Below are 27,744 nucleotides of genomic sequence, written 5' to 3'. Positions count from 1 at the left end.
TCTATCAGTGATAGACCAACATTTGCTACATGGTCTATCGGTGATAGACTCCTATCATTGATAGATTTTGACAGATTTTGCTATATTTGTAATTTTTCTAAAATGTTGCTACATATTTAATTATTTTGAATATAATTGCTACATTTGCAACTATCCCATATATAATTTGCCCTATTTTGGGTGAGAGTTAAGTTAAAATAACTAACTATTGAAGTCATCCATCAACATTATTGTTAATGGTCAACAAGAGGCCTTCATTCGAAATGAACTCCTGGCTTTATCTTAATTTTTTTGAAAAGGAAATAAGTCTCTCTATTCATATACATGTAAAATGAAAGAGACTAATGCTCTAAGTACATAAGGCAAAGCATAAAGCATAACTAGGATCAGCAGGCGCACCCTGACATTTCAACTAAGTTGACACTCACTTAGTGTCCTTATCATATCCTTCAAAACATAATATCAAAAATTGGCCAAGGCTTATCAATTCAGCCATTGGAAATAGGACAAAACAAAGAGCATACAGAAGGCCTAAAACAAAAGTGCAAAAAGAGATTTAACTCAAACAAAAACTAAGCTGGGAAGATAAAAACTCCCCAATTTGAGTAGATTTCTCGAATATTGTAGCTTTCAAAAGGCTTGGAGAGAAAATGGTGGCATTCTTAAGGGCAACTTCAAAGGAATCCAACCAAACAAAGAATTTATCATGGAATACCCTTTGATTCCTCTCAAACCATAATTCCGTCAAAAGCAACTTTGGCGCATGTACCCAAAGTGATTGTGGTTTTTTTTTTTAAATGCACTCAACTAAAAGTTGCTGGATATTTCCTTGAAGATCAGAACCAAACACCCAAGATAGATTTAAGAAAGAAAACAACTTCTTCCAACACTGTACTGCGTGAAGAAGAGATGTAAAGGATCTTCTCCATTCCAATAACATAAAGAGCAAATGGTGGAAGAAAGACAGCTGTTAGGAAGTTTATGAATTTATCTTAAAATGGTCATTAACTTGTAGTTTCTCTTTTAGAATAAAATAAAATGATCACTAAACTTTGAGTTGAAAGATAGAAGACACTGGAGGGTCTAATTTCTTTACCTTTGTGGATGAGCTATAATTTTGATTTATGTAAATGTTTTTTACGTTTAAGCTACTAGTGGAGATAATGATTGATTTTCTCCTAGTGGCCAATTAATCAACGTGGTTTGTTTCTACCACTCTTTTAATAATTATTTGTTTTGCTTTGGTTGAAGTTGTATATATTTTTTTAAGCTGAAGTTTGCTTGTTTTGTATGTCAGGGACTAAAATCACCCTTCAAATATATTGGGTATGAAGATGGGATTTCTCATCTTGAAGCAAGATATCCGGCAATATTGTTTAAACAGCAATTAACTGCTTGTGTGGAGAAGATTTTTGGCATGATCCGTGATAATTTAAAGAAGGAATTATCACCATTGTTGAGCTCATGTATTCAGGTCAGTGTACTGTTCTGCTCTTTTTTTCCCGTACTTTTTATCTCAAATTTATGTGTTCCATTTGTTTGAACGTCTGGACGCTTCTTTTGTTATTAATTGTCATTTGGAAGTGATGAATGTGGATTGTTATGTCATCGTTGAGTGCTTTGCTTTTCCTTCAAAGTTAATGCTACTCATTTTTATTCCTTTTTTTTTAATTCCTAGTCAAAAGTTTACAAGGAAATGTTGAAGATTAGATTTTAAATGAATACTTTTCTTGGTAGTGCATGGTTGATTCTTAAATGCTTCCTAGAAGTAATGAATACTTTTCTTGGTAGTGCATGGTTGATTCTTAAATGCTTCCTAGAAGTTTTCTTAGTAGTTTTTAAAGGCTTAAAAATACTTAACTGGATTTTCTTTTCTTTATCCTATGGTTATGTTATTCTATGCATGCCTATTCTTTGGCCTTGCTGCATGGACCCAGTTTGGTCTCGTTTCTTTTATGGGGATAACCACTTCGTATTTTTTTTCCATCTCGTTTATTCTTGACTCTATGTTGATTGCTAGAATTTCATTTTCAAAGTCATAAGGCAAAGGTATTGCATAACATAGCTCCTTTTTTACTATTTGTCACTTGTCAGGCGCCAAAAGCTGCCCGAGTACATGCTGGGAAGTCTTCTAGATCGCCTGGTGTTCCTCAGCCATCTACTAGTAGTCCATGGGATAACATAATAAAGTTTTTGGATTCTTTGATGAGCCGTTTACGGGAGAATCATGTATGTCTTTGAAATAATCCAAATGTTGTTTGATTTATTTTAGTTTTGAACCTGAAACAAGCTTTTAATCTCAGAAAAAGTTCAAGATAACAAGCAACCGAAGCAAAAAGTAGAGAATGCTAAGGAACCAAAAAAACCAAAAAAACAAAAAACAACATTTGAGATTTAAAGGAACTTTTGTCATGTTTATTTTCAGCTTAGCAACATTTTCACTTTTAAAGATGTTCCAACAATTTTTAACAGCATCAATAAAGTCTAGCCAATCTGAGAAAGGGTCTAAGTTGACAGCATCAACAATTTTTCCACTATCCTACTGGCTACTTATTAACATATTTCATCCTCGGGAAAGGGTCTAAGTTGGACAAATATTTCTTAAAACATAATGTTGGGGTCCAGTTTAATGGGTATTGACAAACGTCTGCATCCTTAATCTTTAGTTCATACACAACCTCCAAACAACTCCTTATAAAAAGGAAACCTCGTAACAATTCACATTCATCGACTCATCTCCCCACCCATCTCCATCCACTGGACTTCTCCTTTAGCTGTTTTGGTTATACTGTATCTCTATGGAGAGCTCCCTGTCAACTGATGCTTGTAAACAATTCATTACATTAGACTAGCCACCTCAGCCGGTCTTTCATGTCACTTTAGCCAGCCCCACTGTGGAGCTTTTCAGTTTCATTTATAGCGTAATACACAAGTATTCGACTTTATACTGAACTTTTGTGTGAGAAAATTAAAAATGTGAACGTACTAACCATGAAATTTTCCTTGTATTATCATTTGACCTGAAAAATTCCTTGTCTCAGGTACCGTCTTTCTTCATTCGTAAGTTGATTACTCAGGTGTTCTCGTTCATCAATATTTCACTTTTTAATAGGTACGTGGTTGCAGTTTTCTGCCCCTTTGAGGCTGTAATTAATTGTTTATTAAATTTGGATGTGATGCTTTGTTTTGTAGCCTTCTTCTACGACGTGAATGTTGCACATTTTCAAATGGGGAGTACGTAAAATCTGGTCTTGCAGAACTAGAGAAGTGGATTGGCAACGCAACAGATGAGGTAATAAATGTATATTATGTTATAACTTCTAATCTGAATTTGAACAATGAACTTATTTTTTGAATTGGAAATTGTAGTATTCAGGGACCTCTTGGCATGAGCTAAACTATATAAGGCAAGCTGTCGGGTTTCTGGTACGTATGCTTCCAGGACTCCCCTTCCCTTTTTGAACAGTCATAGGACTGAGGTTAGTTTTGCTGTCATTTTGCGTTATATGTAGGTAATACATCAGAAGCGAAAGAAATCGCTAGAAGAGATAAGACAGGATCTTTGCCCGGTATGATCTTTACTTTTTTATTCGTTTGTTTGACTTATTTATTGACCGGCCCAAAATTTTACTTTTGTCCAATCTCTTGAGGAATCATTGCTATTGGAATATGGCTTTTCTTATGTTGAATAATCAACACAGGCATTGACAGTGAGACAAATTTATCGCATTAGTACTATGTATTGGGATGATAAATACGGGACTCAGAGTGTGTCAAACGAGGCAAGTTTTATTCCCTAATTATATTTGCTTGGTGAATTTTGTTTCTTGGCAAACTGCGTAATTGGTAGTGCATGGTTTTAGGTGGTTGCTCAAATGAGGGAAATTCTAAACAAGGACAATCAGAACTTAACCTCAAATTCATTTTTATTGGATGATGATCTAAGGTAACTTTCTTAGCTCACCAAATCGCGGTTGGTTAAATTTTAGCCATTTGCTTACTGCCCCTCTTCTTTTCCCTTCGTATTTCTCCTTATATATATTTCTTTTAGTTATTATATTGGTTAAATGTTTTCTTTTAATTATTATATGTTGACTGCAGCATCCCATTCTCTACTGAAGACATCGACATGGCTCTTCCGGCCATTGAACCTTCAGACATCGAACTTCCCACTTTCCTGTCCGAATTTCCCTGTGTGCAGTTTCTGGTCGAGCAGCAAAAGTAGTTAGTTAGCTTACAACAACACGTTAACATACGATGAGATCAACTAATCAATTTAATACTTCCAAGTAGATCTTTTTCAATTGGATATGATCTTTCATTATATCATCAAAGCCTCTTTGCATATGCTTGAAGATGTCCAAATCCATGCATGCTTCAAATTTGGGCTCAAGATTTGTCAATTGAAAAGCAAAGTAAACTGATTTTCGACTTCTCTCGAACTTTGTGCAGATGAAGACTAGTCTCGTTTCTCCATTCATTCAATTAACGTGGCTGGTAGTATATAGTACTTCCAAGAAATAGGAAATAGAATAGCTGTGCTAGGAAGGTTTCCATCCATGTGAAGCTAACTCATTTCTTTTAATTTGTAATTGATTTCACTTGGAATCCATTCATTTTGTATTATGATGCTGAGAATAGCAGTAGCAGTGTATGTAAATATGTAAATCTAGGACACTCCCAAAAGCTTTAGAATGGGACATTGTTAGGATCTAATGTTAGCTTGAACATTTGCTGGATGTTCAGTCAACAATACATTTTGCAAATGTTCCTTGATTTACTTAGATTGAATATGCTTATTTGCATTTACGTATTTTTTCTAAAAAAAAAATTCTTCGATTATAAGCTGGGAGATTAAACCCTTGTTGATACAAAAAGGAAAAGGAAAGTTTATACCTTTAGAAATGTTTTATTAATCTTTCTTGTTAAGTTTGTCTAGTACTGACTTTTTTTTTTTTTTTTTAAATTGAAAACAGTATATAGTTAATTCATTAAAATTTATTGATCAATTTCATCTTTTACACTTGAATGTTAACCCTTTACATTGGTCTTGTTTGATTATTTATATTATGTATGCTCCCCTTTCATCCGACCATATTGAACTCCTAAAAGGTCGAGTTTTTATGACCAGAAATTGAACAAATTACATTTCCATTCAAATAAAAAGTAAATACTAATGAATTTCTATTACTTTTCCATCTTTCCAGCTCCCTTTGAGACGACTCAAAAGCAGTTTATTTGGCTACTGATATGACACAGACTGTGGAACGAGATCTGTAAAAGGAATTTTTTTTTCCTTCTACGTCTTTTCACACCACAATTTGCTCTATTGTTTTCTTACTATTATGCTCTATTTGTTCTCTCTACTCTATAATCAAATAGATTTTCTTGGTTAACGTACAAGTACGTATGGCCACGTACCGAATTTTATAAATCTCACTTTGTAAGAGTATTTTGTAATAATGTAATATATTATTGATATCATTTAATTTTAAAATGGTAGTATCCTTGTGCCATTACATTTATTCATCACAAAAATTTTGTACCTTCCTAAACAAATACATAACATTTCTTAGACCGTGAATAGAATTTGGTGCTAATAATAATGAATGTTTTTAATAAGGATAGAAAGGTGGCTGAATAAACATACATATATTAGTATAATTTCGTTTAAAATAGTTTCAATTTACAGTTATATAATGTGATTGAGATTCTTTTACCATGATCAAACATAGGGGCCTTCTAATTTGGGGTAGCAAATCCCACTAATTTTGGTTTGTTCGAGACAATCATTATTACATAAAATACATGAAACACTATGTCTAGTTTGAAAAGAGTCATACAATTCATGAGAAGATCTTCTTTCGTTATCATGTGATAAAATATCAAATTTGTTGATATATTTTTTTTTTACTTGAAAGAATATAAGATCATAGTATTAGAACGATTATTGCCGAGAAACAAAGGTACTGTAAAAAGTTTTTGATTTGCCAGGTCTCTTAGATGTTACTAATTTTGCTTCTAAGTCATTTTCAATTAAGAATGAAGAATCCATAAAAGTTCAAGAACATATTTACCATGTCTTCGCAACATCAACAAAAAAGAACATGATGTGAAACATGCCATTGAAAATTCTAATTGGTTTATTTAGTTTCAAAAAAGAAAAACCTTTATTGACCGAATTTTAAAAAATAGAAAGACCATTAATTAATACTACTTTTAGAAAATTCGAAACCGGTTAGACGTGGATTGATAATGCATTTCATTATGAGATTCGAAAACAATACTGTAACAAATAATTCATTCTTTCATTCTAGTGGAAAGCATAGTTACCAAAAAGCTAAAAACCACACCACAAATGTCATTGATAGAGTTCCCAATAGATGAGTTATCAAACCTCATAAGGCTTAGGTTATGTTTACATTGTTTTGATCACTTTCAACCTTGCAGTTTTCTTCTTGCAGTTTTCTTCTTGGTGATTATTCTTCGAAAGACATGTTGATCAAAAAGATGACTTAGAAAGATGGAAAGGGAAGTTGAAGATTTCTCCTGTAGTACTTCCATTCCATCGTATTGTATCTTTAAGTTGAATTGCATCGTTTATTTTGTACTAAAACTTCCGAAGCCAATAGACGACTTAATTCCTTCCTTTTAGACCTTCCTCAACATTTATTCTACATGTTTTGAATTTAGATTATTGGTTATATTATATGCTTCATCACAAATTCCAATAGATATTTGATGTATATGTTGAAGAAATTGAAACTAAAGAAAGAGACACACACTTAGAAGAATGAAAATTTTATTAAAACAATCTACAAATGATAGACACCTTTACAAAACAGTCACTTACTTTCACTTAAAATTTATTATTAACTGTCTTTCTCTCTTCCTCTCTTTACTTATTTGTTTGGTTCACAAATGAGGATCACACCTCCTATTTATAGGCAATGAATTTCTTAAAATCCAAGTCAAAAAACTTCTCTAGAATTCTACCTATTATTGATATTTATTTACATAATTCTAACTATTCTAGATATTTATTTACATAATTATAATTATTTCTCTTATCCTTATCTAAAAGAATTCTCTATAATTTTTTATCCTAAAAATCTAAGATATTTCTAGTTTTTTTCTTTAGTTTACATCATTCTAAAATTTTGACCTGCTCATTTAATACCTCTGGAATATATTGTGTGTAGTTATGACAAGATATATAATACTTACATGATCAAGAATATATTTCGTAATTGTTTATGGTTTGAGCAACAAGCTTTTTAATAAATGCAAACTAAAATATATAAGAGGCCTTGATATAATATAGACTCATATAATTCGATATGGGTATTGTTACCGAAAGTATATTTGTTGGAGCAAGTAATGGACATGTAACAAGATGCATTGATCTCAACACCCTCTTAGCTTAAAAGTGAAAACTCTTTGTTAGGATTCAGCACACACACTTCGAAACCTCTCCTCCTCACGTCTGATCGAATAGCACCACTAATGGGGGATATCAACAAACTTTCATTTGTCTATACTCATCCTTTAAAACATTGGTACCCCTCAAAATTCAAACCCATAACTAAGGTATGTAAGGAGCCTTCCACTTGCTAGTCTTAGAAACGTGGAAATAAATAAAATATTAATATATATTTTTTCTTTTTCAAATAATTTTTCGTCAACAATATTTGACATTTGCACACATGTAAATCTAATACTAATTCTTCATTTACTCATAACATCAACGTTTGCATCTCTAATATTAAATTTAGTTGTCTTTGGCAATAGACTTTATTTCTTGTTTACTTATGATTTCCTTTTCTTCAACATCAAACAGCTTGATCATGTACAAATCAAATATTACTATGATGAAGTTTTAAATAATTGGTTGCTTATGTAGAGGATATGAATAAAAGTAAACAAGTCAAATTGATTTGTGTATACATATATAGAGTATACTACATACCAATTTACTACATACATTTGTAAACATCATTTCTAATTTGAACAACAATGTTAATATGTTGTGATATGATGTGTACATTCATCTTTTACCTATACATATGAACTTGGAAAATTGATAATTGTTAAGAGTATTTGGTATGAAGTTGTAATAGTTTAAATAGTATTGTTTGGTATAGGCTAATTTATATTGATTGAGTTACCTAGTATTTAAATTTCTTTTTATCATTATTGTTGTATGTTTGAAAAATCTTAATCAAGTTCTTTGTTTTATCTTTTCGTTTTGTTGTTTTGTGAATATTAATCTATAATGAGAAGTTCCATTTTCTTCTTTCTTTAAAAAATCTAAAATAACATTTATGTAAGAAGGAAAATCATGTGTACTATTGAATTGAATTTATTACGAAGGCATGAACATAAATATGTACATAATTGTAAATTAAAAATTTTCAAATACTTAAAATATGATATTATAACAATTACTTCAATCGAATTTTTCGTTCGGACTATTTCACACTCGATCCATTCACGACAACTATACTAAAAATTGTTAAATTGCTAACACAATTGATCTAGATTTGGACTTGGTATGATTGTGAAACTTTATAATTTAAACAAAAATAAGACATACATGATACGTCTCCCAATTTGACTACTTTTCCTTTCCTTTTAATCTATTAAACAACAATTAGTTGTAATTAGATTGAATTGGATAAAACCCCATAACACTTCTAATGCCATTTTAGTCCATAAGCTTTTATATGACATTGACACTTTCATTACCATTCCTTTTCAATTTGCCCTAAACTTTATATGTATTTTCCCCATTACTTTATTTGAAAAAGAAACTCTCTCGTACTCTCTCCATTTGCTAATTCAAATTCTATGACAAACAGATTTCGATTCAAAATATGAACTGCTATGCGTTTTCTCTTTTCAATTTACATACATACAAAAAAGAAATCAAAACAGAGTTGCTAAGATCGTGGACAATTTGAAAGGAAATGAGTTATTCGTCAGAAACCGATTCGATGAAACTCGGTTTCACAAGGTCAAGTTAGTCGTCTTTCATGGTGATTTAGCTTCCATGGACGCCATGGTAAAACCCTTCTCCTACGCTACTGTATGTTGGCCATGGAGTATGATCGCCAAGTCGGGAATTTACAGAGAGATGGAACTGCAGAACCTGAATTGATACGAGATGCTCGTCCGTTGGGGTGCAATGGAGGACGAATCGGCGTCGGCGGAGGTATTATTGAATTTAGATCGTTATTTTTGTGGCTTTCAGAACTGCTCAGGACGACGGCCAACGCTAACGAGCTTCGACTTGAACTAATAATCGGACGTTTTGATATGCCGCCGGCGATTAGATTAGATGCAAGAAGGTTTCTCCGTTTTCGAGAGAAAGCGTTTTCAGGCTTCGCTATTTCTTTAATGGAGGAAGAGGAGGAAGCGTCTGCTAGGCTTGTGAAGGATTTCGATTTCCCGTTGTAGAAATTTGAAATTCCTCTCCTGCATAACATTCACAAGATGATATAATTTGTCAAAATTCAACTGAGTCTCGAAATCAACAAGCGATAGATCAAGTTGCTCTAAATCTTGAAACCATGGAGGAGAAGAAGATTACGACGAACCAAAAAAAAAAAGAAAAAAATCGCTAACCTGATAGGCAAAACTTCTTCCAACGACTCCATTCCTAGAGGTCCTCTATACGAACTTTCCGCCTCGTTATCCTCTCCATCGTCATTATCCGATGACCGTACAGAGAAACCACTGTTTTCTCCGATCGAGGACGATGAAGACGAACTACATCTATCCACATCCTCCGGCGCCACCGCATCAGCAACGGCCGCCTCCCGCCGAACTACGGGAATAATTCCGGTCGTATTCAAGACAGAGCAGTACGGGGGCAAGCCAGCTTGAGAAAAAACGGAGGGGGGAATCCTGGTATTGCTTTCCAGAGCAATTGACATAACTGAATGATTGAAATCCAAGAGAGAAGGAACAAGATAGATTAAACCAAAAAGATAACAGTTTTCAAATGAAGATGAGATTAATAGATATAGTTTTGGATTCATATATCCATGGGAGTGGAGAGATTGTGTAGAGGGGAAGAGACAAGAATTTAAATGTAGAAAATTATGGATTTGTGAACAATTAATGAAGGAGAAGAGAACAGTAAAATCATCTTCGATGAGAGAGTAAATGAAAAGGATAAAGAACTCGGAAAAGGAAAGCCGAAGGCCTTATCCTCATCTGCCGGGCTTCCATTCATCACTTTATTATTTTTTTTTTTTTTCTTTTTCTTTTATCATTTATCTTTTATTCCCTGCCTGCGCTTCCATCGCACTTCCATGTTCCCCTCTGACCTTTTTATCCTTTTCATTTATAACTTTTTCTTTAAATAAATAAACAAAAAACAAAAACAATTCCCACCCTAAATAAAACAAAAAACAAAAAACAAAATCCTTAAACCTAACTTGAACTACCTCAGTTCTTCATATCAATATTAATCTTCTTACTGTATACGAAAATAGCTTGAAACCCACTTTGAACCGAAGTTTAAAATAACATCGACGACATAGATGTTAACGATGTATTATAGAATATATTTTTAAAAGATATTACAAAAACAAAACACTTGAATTAACAAATAAAGGGTTTTGTACTTTTTAAACTAATTATTTACATTTTATTAGTGACGTTATGTGGTTTTTTATACAAACTTTTTACCATTGAATGAAAATATAAAATGAACGATTAAAGAAATACCAACCTAAGTAATTAATATCATACTCTAGAAACAAAATTATTTTATTGAAAACAGAGAAATTGCCAAAAATTGCAAAACCAACCAAATTTTGTATAGTGATTTTTTTTGTCTTTTTTTGTAATTTTGTATAAAAAAGGATAAATAATTTGTTTTTTTTTTTTTAAATTTTCTGAAAGGATCCCCTAATTTTATTTTATAATTTGGATTTTAAAAAATGTACCTCTCAGTCAAAGAAAAATTGAAAAAGGAAGAAAGAAGGTTGAAGGATATGAAAAATCGTAAGTACGTGATTGGAAGAGAGCAGGGGTATTAGGATGGAACCCAAAGCATGGGAAAATTTAGGAAGAGAATGTGTTGTAATAAAAAAGGTAGAGCCACGTAAGGAGATTGGAAAAATGAACGGTCCAAGAAACGGACACGTTGAGGGTCGTGGTCGGTCAGTGTGATGAGAGAGAGAGAGAGAGAGAGAGAGAAATAGATAGAAGGGTTCTTGAAATGAAACGTGAAATTGGATTGGGTGGACTGACGTGGCAGTGACCAACCGAAGTAAGTTTCGGTAAGCCTTATCCAAACATGGCTGTGAGGGAAAACTGTGGGCCCTCCACTCTCTCCGCTTTCTTCGATGTTCTTTCTCCCCCACGATCTTCTCTGCCACCTGTCCCTTCCTATCCGCCTCGCTTCAACCCCTAAATATCGTATTATTAATTCATTTTTCTTTCTAAAAATTTCTGTTCTAATCTAAAACTTTCAGATTTATTAATTTAGTACTTCCATTTTTTTAAGTTTAGAACGTAATTATATACATTAAATCTAAATTTAAATCTATTAGATAAATTAAATATTTGACTAATCAGTGAGAGTTTTTTTTTTATCTTAGAGACATTAAATTAATACGAATTAACGAAGAATCTAACGTCTAATTTTGATGTAGTGTCTTAAGTTTAATTTATTGGAGTTGTTTCCTGAAATTTTTTATGATACATTTGAAAGAGAACACAACACTATGAAATAATATGTGATATGGAGATAATAGTCTTTATTCTTAGAAGAAGTTTAAGATCAATGAGAATAACATTGTTAGGTCGTAGAGAAGTGCTAAGGTTGTTTAGGTGTTGAATTCGATGTGTAGGATGTTATACTCAAAGTCAATTGTACGAGCATTGTAGTAATTAAGTTTGGCACGTTCTGATGTAAAATTAAAAGTTCGAAAGTTTATTAAAATTAGAATTTTATGAACTAATTGAACTATTTTTATAAAAGACCAAATCATAACATTTACCGAGGTTTTTCAACTGCAATATTAGGGAATTCGAACTCGATTAAAACAGGAGCAAGAACATGCAAAACTAAGATGGTGATAAATCAATCTAAGAATATAATGAACTAGTCGACTGGTGCAATTGTGGAAGAACTCCATTAAGTTTTATGACTTTTAGTAGTCTAGAAAAATTAATAAAGATTGAAATGTAAATTTAATTCAAATATACACCATCCAAGAAAATAATTAACAAAATTCAATAAATATTTTTTTAATACAAAAGAAAATATGAACAAAAAATACATGCATCAATAATAATAACAATAAATTATTCTTTTTAAAAAGATGACAAACTATTTTGAAACATTTTAAAATATAGTAAAACATACTAAAACATTTACAGCATATAGCAAAAATTTAGATTTTATCAATTAATAAACACTTGTAAACTTCTACTATAGTTTATCGATATAACCGATGAGTATCTATTAATGTTTGTCATTAATATAATTTAAAATTTTGTTATATGTTATAGAAATTTTGTCAAACTTGTCGTTTTTTACAATTTTCCGAATATTTACACTTTATAGAATAAAACCATTAGAATATAAAATTTATTGAGATTTTCAATTTTTGATGATTTACTAAAAATTTTAATACTTGAATACATGAAATTCGAAAATGGAGGTAGATGCAATTACACAAGTAAAAATATTTTCCTTTTATTAGTGTATATTATTATTTTAAAATATTTTACTTAAATAGGAAACTTTACATTGTAACGATTTATAAAGGAAAGTAAATATGAGGATGAAACGTTTAAAGCAAAAAGAGAAAAGAAAAGAAAAGAAAAGAAAAGGGAGTGGAGCGTGCGATGTACGTATTTTGAAGTGAAAAGGAAAATTGATTGATTTTACAATTAATATCCGAATCAAATCCTTCGATTTTGGAAGTGGGCCCCCACCAGTAATGAATTGGATGGGCCCTTTTTCGTGGACCGTAATTATTGGACCACGTGTCAAAAGCGCTTCGGTCTAATCCAATAATTAGTCAGGTTCGATTCTTGGTTTCGGCTCAGCCTCACGGGCTCACCCGTCGCTTTCATCTCCACATAGGAAGCTGTTGGAAAATTATCCAACACACCTTCTCGTTGTTATTTTGTTTTAACTTTACTGAATAAATTGAGCAACTAAAAAAAATGATACAACTTTACTACAAAAACAAATCTTTTTAAATGATTGGAGAAATTAAATATCTTAACAAAAAAAAAAAAGAGTAACTAACTAATGAAATAAGTATTTCTCACGTGTGAAATTTAAAAACAACGTCTATAGCTCCTAGTTAAATGAACTAGCTAGATCTTGATGTTAAATGTGATTCATCGTACATAATTGAGCATTAGAAGTTGTTGGAATGTCTTAAATGCATTTTGAAGTTAAAGAAAGAATTGAGGTGTCGATTGGATCAACTAGGCTTAAAATGGTGCAAAAAGACGTAAAAACTCTTGAAGAACAAAGTCACGATGCTAGGCGATGCTTTGGTGCAATGGTGCAAGACAAATAGTGTAGCATAGTGTCATTGGGGTACGTTCAAAGAATTATCTTTTAATTATTGTTGAATATTTTTTTAATAAAAAATAGTTGCAAATATAACAATTAGTTACAAAATATCTACCTCATAGATTTTCTTTATTATTAATTATTACTAAATGAACTATTTTTTATTTTAGTTATAAAAAAGAAGAAAGATCGTTGTGTTTCTTGTTACATAAGAATCTTGTAACAATAGAAATCTTGATTTTGCATGATATACTTACACTTTAAATTTTTTAGGACCATTGGATTTTTGACTTATTAGATAATTTTTAGAAAACCATCGTATTAGGTAGGCAAATTAATTTTTATATTTATGAAATATGATATATCCATAAAACAAGCTAGACCAAACTAATAAACCTCAAGGATGAGGAGATCGATAGAATTTGAAAAGATATCTTCATTTCGAGATGGAGAAGAGTTCACATAAGGAGGCCAGGAAAAGATAAGTCATGAGTTATTTTTTCTCTCTCTTAATACAAATTTAGTTTTATGTCAAACAAGTGGCTAAGTTTGATCAATTGAAGATTTTTCAATATACTTTTCTAAGAAAAAATTTATTTTCTACCCATAAACAAGGCAATTAATACTTTTCCACGGTCTTTGAAAATTATACAAGGGACTAAACTTTCTATTTATATGCATGAAATTCTTAAACTTGAGTAAAAAAATCTCTTTACATTTTTTTTTTTTTGTATTTTACGAATATTATAAATTTTTATTATTATTATCCTTATCTATCGGAATTCTCGTAATTCTTTGAACTTAAAGAAAAGCCCTAGGATAGTTCTAAATCCATGCTGGCGTGGTATTTAATTATTTCCAAGTTTACATATTCCATAATAATTATAACTCTAAAAAAATTATAAAAACCTAATTTACGTACACCTTTATACACTTTCAAGATGCGTCCTAATTTTAATTTAGAGTATGGATTTACGTGTCAATTTAAATTCCAACAATTTCCATCGTATTAAATCAGAAAAAGTTAATTAAGATATTATTCGAAAAATGTGGATAAATATATACCTTTTTATCTTACATTAACATACGACAAAAGAGAAAAAAAAAAAAGAGAAAGGTATTGATACCTATAACTCTTACCTTTCTCAAAATATGAATGCAAAGTTGAATCTCACAATTTTTGCATATCCCACATCTTGTTACAAAGTGTTCAAACCCCAAAATCAAAAGGAATGATAGAAAAATTCCCAAAAGTTAATTATCCTAAAATGCCTAAAAAAGAAACCTGGAAAGCTCGGTTTTCTGGGAATAGTGAAGAGTGGTTGTTTAGTTTTAATTATTATTTTTTCCTTAAAATTTGTGGACGGCGAGCTTTGCAAGGACTCCGACGGCGAGGGAGTTGGTGTAGGTGACCGGTTCGGTCATGGGTGAGTCCGAACGCTTGTCGTTGAATTTGTCGGTTCGGTCGGGGCCGCCAAGGATGGCGCCGGTGAGCTCATTGGGGTTGGGTGTGTCCTTGTTGAACCAGTCCACGAAACTCATTGGGCAGTTCACTACCGTGTTTGGCGGTAGAACCGGCACCGACGCTCCACGGTGGTGGGCTTGTTTCGGCGGGTTGTTTCCGAACCCAACCATGAATGATCTTCCTAGTGGGTTGATTCCCAACATGTAATCCATCTGCATATATAGACGCATAGCTTCAATTATTATTATTCTTGATATTGCTATTTATTTGTATTTAAAAAGCTTATTCAAATTAATGTTTCTAAATGTAACAAAAAGAATGAAACAAAATTGTCAAAGGAAGTACCTGTTTTTTGGCGAACATCATGAGTTGCTTTGAGTCGAAGCTCTTGTCAGCGCATTGAGCAGTTTGCTTATAAGTTGCAAGGAGATCACTGTAAGCACTAAACAAGAAGGCTGTTCCAGCAACATATTGTGTGTTGGCTCCATCTCTTAAGTGAACCATTCCACCTAAAACACACCACAATTTCATTTAACTAATTAATTAATTAAAACTCTCAACAAAACAAACATTACATATAACTTAATTAATCATTCTCATATGAATATATAAACAGAGAAAAACACACAGAACCTGGAGATATAAAGATTTGGTGGAAAGGACTCTCTGGAAGATTAGAGCAAATATAACTATCTGCTTGATTTTTGTACATTTGTAAACCCTTCTCTCCTTCGAAATAAAACTGCATGCCATTTTAAAAAAGAAAGAAATAATTAAGTATTTAACAATAACATTTTTTTATTTTAATTATAGCAAAATTTATTAACGTAACCTTGGAAAGAAGAATTTGAGCGCCAGCATATTTAAGATCCCAGCTGAATTCAGCCACACTTGCGCTAATGGATTCTTCTTGAACATACTTCAAATAAACTGGCCTCCTTGTTGCAATGTATAGCCAAGTGGCAGCCCACAACAGCTCATCCTATGTAATTTTACCGTTAATTATGGTTAGAAAAACTTTGAAACAAATAACCAGATCTTCTCATTCAATATAATTAAGGAAAGAAAATTACATTGTAACCAGAATAAGAGCAATAGAAAGGGCACTCTCCATCGTAAGTTCCTTTGTGGTTTTTAGCAAGTTGATAAAGCTGCAAAATTAGAAACATATACATAAAATTAATTATGTGTCACGACCTAGAGAATTTATTTGGTTTAGAGTTTATGTTGATATATTTTAATTATACCAATTTGGCTTTGTTGAGAAGCCTACGAGCATATGTACGATTGGAGCTTCTAAAGACCATGGAAGCAGAAGCCATGGCAGCTGAAGTTTCAGCTGCAATTTCTGTACCAGGTGTGTTTGAATCAATTTGCAAAACAGTCCTTTCCGTCTTCATATTTTCTGGTCTAACCCAACATTCATGATCCTTTACAGGGTCTCCAACCTTCAATAACGTCATTATGATTAAGTCACTTTTTCGCATTCATTCAAATTAAACAATTTTTTATAAGCATTTGAAAGTCAATTCAAGAGTAATCACCACCTGAACATAGAGACGATTGCGACGAGAAGCAGCTTTGAGGAAATAATCCGTTCCCCATTGGAGTGCCGCTTTAACATTCTCCATTTCCCCCGCGGCTTTAATCTCTTCCGGGTAAGTCAAGGCTCCCCATGCTAGAGTTGTAATGGTGAAAGCCATCGGAAGTCCGTACTTCACATTGTCTCCTGCGTCGTAATATCCTCCTACTAGGTCAACCTGCAACGACCCATTAAAATATCAGGTAATTTCATTGGATTAACCATCTAGTTGTTAACCATTTTTGAAAATTAAAACAAGAGAAAGAGATCAGAGAGGGACGAAACGAACGTTGGCAAGTTTTCCATCGTCGAGAGCGGAGTCTCCTCTCCAAGCGGGACGATGATTGGGAGGGAGCTTGCCGGAGCGTTGAGCTTCGAGGAAAATAAGGGATTTGGTGAGAGCATCTTTGTAATTCAAATCGGCATTAACAACACGAAGAAATACTATTGATTGAAAAAAAACAAGGCAATAAACAAGAAGAAGAATGGGAGTTGTAGAAACGTTATTGGTGTTCATAACTCCCATGGACAAAAGGTGAAGTTTTTGAAAAAGGGGGAAAGAAGAGGGCGAGGGAACTTGGGAAGGAAGGAATGGAGGAAGAGGTGAATAAAAAGGGAAAAAATTAAATAGTGATTCTTTTAATTGTATGGTTAAAAAAGTGTAGAATTTAAATTAGAAGGTTATTGTTGAAGATCATAAATGGAAATGGAGGTAGTAATGTGAGAGGTGTGGGAAAACAGGAGAAGTTAAGTTGGTTGGAAAGGGGACAACATGGGACGTACAGTTTATTGTTAAGGTTATTTTCGGAGAAGACGATGTGGGGATTGGAGAAAACTTTGCCCTACCCCCAGTAGTTTAGTTTAATCTATCGGGTGGCGGCATTTGTCATCCAATGTAGGTTGGGTTGGGTACTTAAAAAAAACTTCTATTATTCTTACTTTTAAACTTCCTTATTCATATAATTAATTCATTTTTTTCTTCTCCTTATTCGTCTAAACTCCTCAATTTATTAACCTAACTCAATTCCATTCAAAAAATTATATATATATATATATATATATATATATAATCTTTTTTATAAATATAACAAATCAGTAAAATATTTACTATTCAGATAACAAAACGAAAAAGCCATGAAATTGACAATTTTCTAAATATTCCATATTTGCACCTCTCTTTTAATTTATCCGTCTTTCTTTCTGTGTGATGTTTTTTTTTTTCTTTCTATCGTTTTTCTTCTCTTTTTTGATTCAAGACGGTGTACTAGATATAAAAATGTCTTTTACATTTGAATAGCCAAATCACTAAAGATGGTTTACAAAAATAGAGATTTTGATAGTCAAATCTCTATAAACGATCGTCCACATAAAATAGCCAAATCTAAATGTACAAAACAATCTTGAAAAAAAATCTAAAGTCAATTTTAAACAATCATATACCAAAGAAGCTTCAAAATCATTGAGATGTAGCTATCAAAATCTAAATGATCGTGTGCCAAATAAAATATATTATGCACTTTGTAGACGTTATAAACGATTGCGTACCAAATATATTATGCACTTTTGTTGATTGCGCGATTGATTGGACAATTTTTTTTTCAAAAATATAACAAAGCGGAAAACTATTTACACTATATAAAATAATTTCGAAAACAAAGTATAAATAAGTAGAATAGGTGTTGACACCAAATGTATACAATTAGACACACTGTATGGATCATAGCCTAGGAGTGCTTAAATTAAACCAGTAGCAACCAAATATAAATACGTACAAAATTTTTTTTACTCGAACTCTCCATGGGAATCAAAATCTCTCTTCTTATTACAACACCCAACAATTTGTAATTAATATCATGTTTGGTTGCTATCGAACCACAATTTTCATTAATCATATGTTTTTCTTCTAATTATATTGTGTATACTTCTAATATTATTAGTAATAGAGGAATTTGAGCTATAAATATCGTAGTCATCGACATATTCGTATGCCAATTATCATTAAATTATGAAAGAAAATTTACAAAATGAATCGAGTTAGGAATATATATAAAAGGAAAATTTGAAAGCTTTTAATTTAATAATAATTAGAAAGCATTGAGTAATGAGATGCCACAAAATTCAGATTAAATGTTTGATAATATACTATAACAAATTGTAGACTAAATATTGACACACATATCGATCATAGATTTAAACCACATTTGTATCTATGTGTCTAATTAATTTTCTTATTTGTAGGTCGTCACACACTATTTTCTTTCTCTAAAACGTCTCTTGAATCTCACTCCAATTTAAAAGAAAAGGAATTGAAAACCAACAACAATATCAAATAGGGTTTGGTTTTCTGGTTTTCAAAAAAAAAAAACAAAACAAGCACAAATTTTAAATACATACAATTCAAAACAAAATTGTTATCCAAGATAAAGTTTGATTTTATTATATTACTCATAAACTGAGAAGTGAGAGCTAGAGAGAAAATGATCATGTAATATGTATAATATATAAATGATCACGAAGAGCCACATAAGAAAGATTTAACAAGTTGATTAAATTGTGCAGGGGCTTCAATCTGAGGAACGTGTGAGGTCTCCTTCAGCACCTCCAGTCTTGTCTTCTCCCCAATAATCCTTCAACACACATATTTATATAGGCTAATTAATTACTAATCTCAACAAAGTAATTACTGCATCATTGAATGGTTTATGGATTTATGGTGTATTGATTGATTTATTTTTTAAAAAATATAACCCTTACCCTTTGAGCTCTTTTGCCATTTCTAAGGGAAATAACTGGTCATGATCTCCCCATATTATCAGTACCTCCTGCACCATACAATTATCCAATTCACTAACGTAAAAGAATATTCAATTCAAGACTTAATGGTAATTAAAACCTTTTAAAAAAACCATATATATATATACTTACTTATAAACATTATTTAAGTAGTTGGAAAGTAAATCCAACTAAAATCAAAAGTGTAAAGAAAGAAAGTTGAAATGTAAAACCCACCTGAGAAAGTGGAGAGAGGTTGATAGAGTCTTCTCTTCCAAGAGTGAGGGACTTTAGGAGTTCAATCTTTTGCTCTCTGTTTTCCATGTACAATTTCTGCATTTTATACACACACATACATAATATATATTATTACTCCATTTCATACTCTATTTATTTTGATCTCAAAGGAAAATATAACCTAAAATGTTTGGCATACTTCTTTCCATAGAAAACAAAACTATAATCAAACAAGTTTTGTATATATATATGATGTTGACTTGTAATTAATTAATTATAATTTTGATGGAAAAGTAATACTAAATTAAAATACTAAAATTAAGTATTTGGTAATAGTAAAATTGTAAGTCTTTAGGAGAAAATTGAAATTAGTAAAAATGAAATTTTCATACGTATGACTAAAATATTTACCATAAAGTACATAAAATTAGTCATTTTTTTAGACATTTTAAATTTGTCTTTCGTCTTTCTTCTGTTTCATCGTCTTTCTTTCTTCCCTTTTTCCATCTTCGTCTCTTTCATCATTTTTTTTTCTTTTTTTCTTTTTTTTTCTAAAGTGATTTAATTTATCGTGTATCAAATATAAAAAATTTATTCTTTTCAAACTTTTTTATTTGATTGTTTAAAAGTGTGTACTAAATATAAAAAACTAGAAAAAAAAACAATGATTCCAAATCTAAATGATCCTACACAGGTAAACAAACCTAAATGATCGTGAAAAAATCGTTTAGATTTGACTACTCAAATTTAAAGGACTAAATTTAAATGATTGTGTACCAAATAATAGCTAAATTTAAACAATCGTATGCTAAATATTTAAACGATCGTGTACCACAAAATAGCAAAATCTAAAGAATCGTGTTGACGGGACATTTTTGGTATTTTCTATATTGGACCTATGAGCTTTTTCTGATTTTGGAATTGTTATATATTATAAATATTTTACCCGTTGGTATTTTTGAAAAGAACTCTAGAAATTATATAAAAACTTAATATTTTGAAATTAAGAGAGGAAATATAACCTAAATCTAAATTACAAAACTTAAAGATATATACTTTTTATCAACAGCTTTGAAAGGATGGGGGAAGGTTTTTCCTACCAATATTATAACCTTAGATGCATTAATGACTTACTTTAGATACAGCTGATGTAGTTAACCAAACAAATCAAATAGTAACCCAAAATTCAAAATAACTATGTATGGTTCACCATCCCAAGAAAAACAAAAACACAAGGCAACTTTTCATTCATGTTTTTATATTAAGACTCGAACACAATTTTGAACCTCTTCTAAACTAAAAAATTATATGTTGGTAATAGAAAGGGATCAGGAAGGGATAAAGAGAAGGAACAAAGATGAGGTATTTTAGGAATTAGGATAAAATGGAACCTAGCAAAAATTCAGATTCCATCCATGATAAAAACTTTAATATATTTTGTAAATATTTTTAACACTCTATAAATAACTATCCATATCTATAATTTGATAAACTATAAAATATTTCAGAAATATTTTCTAACAATTTTAATTTTTAAAAATAGTTTGGGGATTGAAAAGTAAAATATGAACTTAAAAAAATGACTAAAATCAAATTGGATGGTTTAAAAGGTTCCAAATATGAAAGGTCATAGCTTAAAATAATATTAAATACTTCTAATGAATAAAAATAAGTTCAAATTTTAGAAATCAAAATACAATTCTGTCAATTTTTTAAAACTTAAACTATGTAATATATTCTGGGAGAGGATTTGAACCTGTGGTGATCAAAATTTATATACCAATTAAACTATATTGGTTTTGGTAAAGCATATAGCATATAAAATGTAGGAAAGTTTCATAAAGTAATAATTCCTTTGGTACACTTCAACTTATAACAATTTAAATTTTGCAACAATAATAACTTTGTAATAAATCCTTTTAAGAGTGAGAAAACTCAATTGTGAAATAACAATAATGAATTTTGCCAAAAATAGTAGCACAGTTTGATATTGCTGTCTCACATATTGTCCAAAGAGAAAAAAAATTGGGCCAATTAATTGCATATCTCTTAATGCATCGAATAAAAAAACTATGTTTATTTTTAAAAAACGATCAAAATTATTATTATTTTTAAAAAAAGTTAAAAAAATATTTGTGAAATGAAATGAAATTTTATTAATGAATTTAATATTAAAAAAAATGATGTTACCAATTTTGTCCTTACATGGATAAAATCGTTGAAGAAGAAGTCCGGCATCTTTCTCCCTCCGCCCTTGAATACAGCGAGCTTCATTAACGTCCGTAACTGTTCCGCCGTAACCGGCAGCAAAAATTCATCGATCTTCTCCACATTAGCTCTTTTCAACATCGCCTCGTTATCTTTCCGTCTCATATTAACGCCAGAGCTTGCAATTATAACCTTCTCGATCCTCTCCGGCCAAATCCTCGCCATATGATACGCCACAAATCCGCCGTAGCTCGTCCCCAGCACCGAGTATTTCTTCACTCCGATCATCTCAACAAGCTTTCCGATGGACATCGCCTGAAAAATCTCCGTCCTCTCCGCCGATTTGGTAGTCGAACCGCCGAAGAATACGAGATCAGGAACGTAGAGGTCGAAATCATCGGCGAGGAATTGGACTTGTTGACGCCATTGCCAAATCGCCGCAGGGCCGAAGCCGTGGAGGAGGAGGAGGGAGGGTTTTGCGGTGGATTTATGAGGTTTGGGGCCCCAAAAGGAGATGGTGGTTTCGTCATCGATGTGGATGACTTGCTGCGAAAGGCCGGCGGCGGAGAAGCAGCGGCGGAGATATCGGCCGTACAAGGAAACGAGACTGAGAAAGGACGGCCACATTTTGAATGAATTTGTGAGAATTTAGGAGCGGAACGGCGGAGATTTGATATGGGTTTTCAACTCTATTGCTTGTTGTTTGTTGTTGTGACCTTATTATTATCGGAACGAAAACACGGAAGAAACATGGCCCAAATATTCAAAATGTCAATGCTAATTAATCCGACTTCTTTCTTTCCTATTTTTATAGAAAAAAAAATATACTTTTTTCTTTCTCCAATGAGTTTTAAAGTACTAAAATAGATCCATAAAAATATAGCCAAAAATGAGCATATATCAACTTTTATATATATATATATATATATATATATATATATATATATATATATAGTCTTGGTACATTTGTCTGTAAGATATGTTGGAATAAATAAATCTTTAAACTAGATCTATGATCTAAACAACAACTCTAGTTTGTTGAAGTGTTGTGACTATATATCTATAACTATAGGTATGGTAGTTTTTTATTTTTTCTGTAATATGTTGGGTTAATTAGATTAAACAATGTTGATACTCCTAGGAGATGGATGTACCACGACCTTAGTGGTGGTTTCTTTGTTAATTTAATAAGTTTAATTTAGTTTTGCTATTTTGTTCGGTTTTTCTTCTATATTGTTTCAAGTTTCATTAATTTCTCTATGTTTATGAGTTTTATTTAGTTGACAATATTGAACATGAACTTTATAATTTTTTTTTGTCTATTAGAAATTGGATTTTAAGTGTTCGTTCATTTTGATATTAGTTTTTATACCTAGATTATTCTCTTGGTTGTTTGAAGTTTATGCCTTTGATTCTTTGATTCCTTTTGCCCATGAGATGAATGTGCTTTTTAACCCCCATTTCTTAGTGTTCTTTGAAGCATTATACTAACCCAAGGTTGGTTGAGTTTAGTTTTTTTTTTTGGAGGGAGAGGAGGGGTTGTTTCCATGTAAATGAGTTTTAATTTTGAATGTGATTATATGTATACTTCTTTTTTTTTTATTATTATTCAAAAAGTAGTTAAGTATTTCATTTTTTTATTTGACAAATTTTATGTTTTAGTAGACTATGGTACAGGATTTCATAGAGCTCAAAAGATGGAAACGCAAAGATTTTGGGGTTAGTATTTTTATACTTTTGTTTTGAAATGATCTTTTACACTTCAAATTAAATACCTTATGTTAGAATTTTTTGTTATGTATATATTTGGTACTAATTTTGGTTGATATAACTTGAGCTCGTTAATTAGGAAATGATTGTAGTAGGTTGATATAACTTTTCATGCAATCTTGGTGAGCAATATAGAATATTTTCTTAATTTGTTCGAAATACGATCCCATCTTAAATTTCCTTCCAAGTTTATATATTAAATTGGACATTATTTTTCTTACTAATAAAATACTTTCAGTGACATTTTATAGAAAGCAATAAACCAAAGATTCTTGAAACATATTTTAAAATATTTTGAAATTTATAGAGACATATATATAAATTTCACTATGCATACCTATGTCGCAAAAGATGCTTACAATATAATAATTTTTAGGGACAATATTCCAAGTTTAGTGTATAACACGAATAGCAACTAGTGTCGTGTTGCTAAAGGTGAAGTTTTGGTAATACGCACATGCTAGTAAAAGTTAAATTTTAGCAATGCACAATAAATTGGTTACTAAAACGATCAACAAGGCAAACTGTCAAGCATCAGTAAATACTTCTATCGACTTATTTATTTATTTATTATTATTATTAGAATGTATCGCTAAAAGTTACTTTTTTTTTTTTTTTAGCGAACATGTACTAAGTGAAAACTAAATTTAAATTAAAATAAATATTGATTTAAATACCAAGTAGAAACTCTTAAAGTAAATTTGAAATATCAATAAAAACTAGATTCAAATTCAAATTTAAATTAAGGATGAAGAGAGTTTTTTCTCTTTTTTCTAATTATACAAATAGGAGTAAGGGACTTAAAATCTCTAATCTCGGGGATAGAATAATACATTATACACTGAGATATATTAACTTTGCGATGTCAATTTGAAGACATAAGAGGAAACCATATACAAGAAAGTTTCTAGTATTGGATTAATATAATCTAAAAGTTTCTTGCTTATAAAATTGAGTATATTCAAGTAGTAAATTCAAGCATGTTAACAAGATTTTTGAATGCTATAACAAACCAAATACCGAAGCAATTAATTAATTAAGCATTTATTCAACCGCTATACAGTACTGTGTGATATTGGATTAATAATTACGATTTGAGGATTGTAAAAGGAAGAAAAATTAGAGGATGAAATGAATTTAATGCGGCGCCGGTGGAGTGGGTATCAGTTGCACCTACCGGTGACCTACCACTGGAAACAATACTTTTTCCTAATTTTCACAAACTTTATATGAATTAATATCTATTAGCCACTAGAAGTATGTCAACTACCAAGCTCCGATCCATCATTAATTATGGCCACAGATATTCATATATTTATATAAACCAACCACACAATAATCAAAAGCTAAGATATGATAGATCACCTATCTGTGGGTTTATTTTAAATTTTAATGGTTGAATTTTGGAATGATTCTGTAGGGCCCGATTGACTAAGGTCGAAAAATGAAGAAAGGCATGGTAGCGGGGGAAAATGGGCAAAATGAGCAAGAGAGAGAGATAGCTTTGTAAATTTTGTTTCCTGGTGTGGTGCGGAGGAATTGTGTGGACCCATGAGAATTTGGTTAGTTCCAACACTTTTTAATTTTTATAGCATTAACAGAGTACTGTACTATTTATGAAAAAAATTATATACTATTGTAGTATGGAAAATTCTCTATACTTCTATACTAAGTTGGTATAGAAAATTTTCATGCTATGTTTGTATGAAAAAGATTCATAAATAATATTTACATGGTAATCTCAGTAATATTAGAAAAACTTTTCAAATTCAAAATTTTTTCATTCCGTCGTTATATATAGAAATGTAAGGAGTGGGGCTTGAGCTTTGATCTAAAGAATTAAATCAAAGATTAGCTTTTACTCCACTACGCTCTTATTTGGCTCCATTTACCTTTGTTTGTCATTTGAATCATCCCAATTACTCAAACCATAAAAGAAAAGTAAATAGAATCTTGAAGGAAAACTAGTTTCTTAAACCTAGCAATATAATATTTTGTATGCTATCAGTAATCCTAAAAAATATTTCTGGGTCATTCAAGTTATATATCCACAAGAGAACACTGTCAAGAAAGCTTTAGTACCCCTTAAATCCACCCAGTGGGCTTGATGGGTCAATTTGAGGGTAATCTCTCACATGCACTTGTGAGAAACTCAATCTTGCAGGGCTCAACAAACAAAGGTCATTGAAACAACACAAATTAGAAGAATTATACACCTAAATTGAGCCCAAAATGTTTTAGCTCACAACTATGTACTAGCCAAACCTCCAAATACAACTTAGGAGTTCAATGTTTTAGGAGATTCTAAACCAAAGAGATAAATCTAAAATAAGCAGAAGGAAGCTAGAATGATGATTCTTTTGTAATTTTGATATTGAAAACATCCCTAGAACACTCAAAAGCAGAACCTAATTTATAATTTGGAAGGATGTAAAATAGACACAAACACAGCCCAAATATAGAAAATGCATTCTTTCCCATTCCCAAGAAGATAGAATGATGATTAGTTCTATACATTGAAAATTTGAAATCAAAAGTTAAAATCTGTTGGTACCTTCTCCAGATTTTATAAATATTGAAAATGCCATAATTTGCAATCTTATCTTCAGAACAGAAAAGGATCGATCTGATGTATGGGGCATCTTACCCCAGTTTCCAATCCCAATACCCCAATTTGGCTGTTCAATTTCCCCAATCTGACGGATTTTCTTTCCCAATCGTCATATTTTACCATATCTATGCCAGAATACATCAAAACAAAGCTATAATTTCTGAAATAGCAAGAATTGAACAACAGAGCCAATCGATTATGCAAGAAACGAACACGATGGAAGAAACCTATTCGTAATTGAAAGGAGCAGATATAGCAATCGTTTCATTCTGATCTTATCTGTTTGTTGATTCTAAGCACATGCACAGGGATTTTCAACACTAACAATAACATCCTCATCGTCGCTCCTAAACACCAAATAACCTATCGCGAGCCCAAAGACAATTGCAACGAAAACTCCGCCATTGAAGGACATAATCGCGAGCATAAGAAGGTAACCTATCGCTGAGTTGACTCCGAAAAACAGAGCTCCGGCAAATCTCAAAGCCTGAAACTTCCCAGCGACTTTAGATCGAAGGAGAGGGGCCTCGATCTCCGACGGCGACGGCTTCGGACACTGAAGAAGCTTCAAACGGATTCGATAATTCTCCAAATACTGGTAGAAAACGGAGACGATGAAACAAGCAAGCAAAGAGAGAGAATAGCTTAACCATGAATTTGTCCGCCATGAATTGATGAGGAGAGTCACCTCCTTGCTCCAGTAGAAGGTCATGTGCATCATCTTCGCTCTCTGCCGCAAAATTCACGAAATCGGAGAGAGAGAGAGACAGAGAGAGAGAGAATGAGAATTTGGTAAAGAAGACTAGTTTTGTTGTTGGGGTTCGGGTAAAGGGGCGTTTTAAACCCTCCACCTAACAGTAAAACATCATTTTAATCGTACCATTTAAATTTTATTTAAAAAGTATCAAAATAAACTTTTTAAATATAATAAATAAATCAAACTATTTATAAATATAATAAAAATTTTCACTTTTTTACTAGGGTAAAAATTGATATAAATTTATACAAATTTATCATAAGTAAATAATGGCAAATATTTATTAATGATAGAAATCGAAACAAATATATATCTTGATAAAAGTCTATTTATAATTGTCTCTGATGATAAAATATTAATATAGGTCAAATCTATCTAAAATTTTTCTTTTTGTTATTTCTATACATAGTTTCATATTTTTCTACTTAAAAAAAGTCACTTTATTTGATTTTATTCATGTATATTTAATTGTTTAGTATTAATAAATCTTAATTATAAATTATCGAAATTTTACCATTTTATCTCAAATTATGAAAATATTTTTTATATTATATATTTTACATCAAAATTTCAAATATAATAAATAAATCAAAATTATTTACAAATTAAAATAAAATTATTGACCATTTGTAAATATAGTAAAATAAACTAAAATATTTATAATATATATAATCTTTAGATTTTATAAATGATAGACACAAATATTTATGAAATTTTGCTGTGTTTTTGTAAATATTTTATCAAATTTATCATTTTTTACGATTCTATTAAGATGATTAAATCTTTC

At 31.2% G+C, this 27,744-nt stretch overlaps 5 protein-coding genes across 7 annotated transcripts in view; 1 reads left to right on the top strand and 4 right to left on the bottom strand.

The window, feature by feature from the left end:
* The window catches only part of LOC103488524 (myosin-15), a 30,914-nt gene extending 26,123 nt beyond the window's left edge, over nt 1–4,791 (top strand). For all 3 annotated transcript variants that reach the window (XM_008447319.3, XM_051082084.1, XM_008447320.3), the window contains 9 exons: nt 1,298–1,474; nt 2,095–2,229; nt 3,042–3,112; nt 3,193–3,292; nt 3,370–3,426; nt 3,513–3,569; nt 3,702–3,782; nt 3,864–3,946; nt 4,102–4,791. In XM_008447319.3, coding sequence (XP_008445541.1) covers nt 1,298–1,474; nt 2,095–2,229; nt 3,042–3,112; nt 3,193–3,292; nt 3,370–3,426; nt 3,513–3,569; nt 3,702–3,782; nt 3,864–3,946; nt 4,102–4,225 — 885 coding nt within the window. In that variant the 3' untranslated portion in view covers nt 4,226–4,791. The remainder of the gene's footprint in view (nt 1–1,297; nt 1,475–2,094; nt 2,230–3,041; nt 3,113–3,192; nt 3,293–3,369; nt 3,427–3,512; nt 3,570–3,701; nt 3,783–3,863; nt 3,947–4,101) is intronic.
* Nucleotides 4,792–8,846: 4,055 nt separating this feature from the next.
* LOC103488525 (protein OXIDATIVE STRESS 3 LIKE 1-like) lies at nt 8,847–10,291 on the bottom strand. The gene is made up of 2 exons (XM_008447321.3): nt 9,628–10,291; nt 8,847–9,477 (listed from the first exon to the last, which is right to left on the bottom strand). The coding sequence occupies exons 1-2, from the start codon at nt 10,041–10,043 to the stop codon at nt 9,084–9,086; spliced, it is 810 nt and encodes a 269-aa protein (XP_008445543.1). The 5' UTR covers nt 10,044–10,291; the 3' UTR covers nt 8,847–9,083.
* Nucleotides 10,292–14,564: 4,273 nt separating this feature from the next.
* LOC103488526 (endoglucanase 16) lies at nt 14,565–17,252 on the bottom strand. The gene is made up of 8 exons (XM_008447322.3): nt 16,892–17,252; nt 16,568–16,780; nt 16,268–16,468; nt 16,094–16,171; nt 15,853–16,002; nt 15,654–15,762; nt 15,366–15,529; nt 14,565–15,232 (listed from the first exon to the last, which is right to left on the bottom strand). The coding sequence occupies exons 1-8, from the start codon at nt 17,126–17,128 to the stop codon at nt 14,906–14,908; spliced, it is 1,479 nt and encodes a 492-aa protein (XP_008445544.1). The 5' UTR covers nt 17,129–17,252; the 3' UTR covers nt 14,565–14,905.
* Nucleotides 17,253–19,010: 1,758 nt separating this feature from the next.
* Nucleotides 19,011–22,688, bottom strand: LOC103488527 (uncharacterized). Its single transcript, XM_008447323.3, has 4 exons — nt 21,817–22,688; nt 19,612–19,707; nt 19,357–19,424; nt 19,011–19,229 (listed from the first exon to the last, which is right to left on the bottom strand). Exons 1-4 carry the CDS (start codon nt 22,444–22,446, stop codon nt 19,112–19,114), a joined length of 912 nt encoding a protein of 303 aa, XP_008445545.1. The 5' UTR covers nt 22,447–22,688; the 3' UTR covers nt 19,011–19,111.
* A 3,687-nt stretch (nt 22,689–26,375) lies between these two features.
* Nucleotides 26,376–27,027, bottom strand: LOC103488528 (copper transporter 5.1). The gene has a single exon (XM_008447324.3). It carries the CDS (start codon nt 26,919–26,921, stop codon nt 26,493–26,495), a length of 429 nt encoding a protein of 142 aa, XP_008445546.1. The 5' UTR covers nt 26,922–27,027; the 3' UTR covers nt 26,376–26,492.
* Nucleotides 27,028–27,744: the final 717 nt, after the last annotated feature.

This window comes from Cucumis melo, chromosome 3 (genome assembly GCF_025177605.1).
Source record: "Cucumis melo cultivar AY chromosome 3, USDA_Cmelo_AY_1.0, whole genome shotgun sequence".
Classification (NCBI taxonomy): Eukaryota; Viridiplantae; Streptophyta; class Magnoliopsida; order Cucurbitales; family Cucurbitaceae; genus Cucumis; species Cucumis melo.
This window is presented reverse-complemented; position numbering and strand designations above follow the sequence as displayed.

Coding starts and splice junctions, on each gene's coding strand:
- LOC103488526 (XM_008447322.3), bottom strand. CDS start 17,128: ATGGGAGTTATGAACACCAATAACGTTTCTACAACTCCCATTCTTCTT. Junction 16,172..16,267: donor TTCTCAACAAAGCCAAATTG/GTATAATTAAAA, acceptor CTAATTTTGCAG/CTTTATCAACTTGCTAAAAA. Junction 15,763..15,852: donor CTCAAATTCTTCTTTCCAAG/GTTACGTTAATA, acceptor AATGGCATGCAG/TTTTATTTCGAAGGAGAGAA.
- LOC103488528 (XM_008447324.3), bottom strand. CDS start 26,921: ATGATGCACATGACCTTCTACTGGAGCAAGGAGGTGACTCTCCTCATC.
- LOC103488527 (XM_008447323.3), bottom strand. CDS start 22,446: ATGTGGCCGTCCTTTCTCAGTCTCGTTTCCTTGTACGGCCGATATCTC. Junction 19,708..21,816: donor TCTTCAACGATTTTATCCAT/GTAAGGACAAAA, acceptor TATAAAATGCAG/AAATTGTACATGGAAAACAG. Junction 19,425..19,611: donor ACCTCTCTCCACTTTCTCAG/GTGGGTTTTACA, acceptor TGTATGGTGCAG/GAGGTACTGATAATATGGGG.
- LOC103488525 (XM_008447321.3), bottom strand. CDS start 10,043: ATGAATCCAAAACTATATCTATTAATCTCATCTTCATTTGAAAACTGT. Junction 9,478..9,627: donor GAAGAAGTTTTGCCTATCAG/GTTAGCGATTTT, acceptor AATGTTATGCAG/GAGAGGAATTTCAAATTTCT.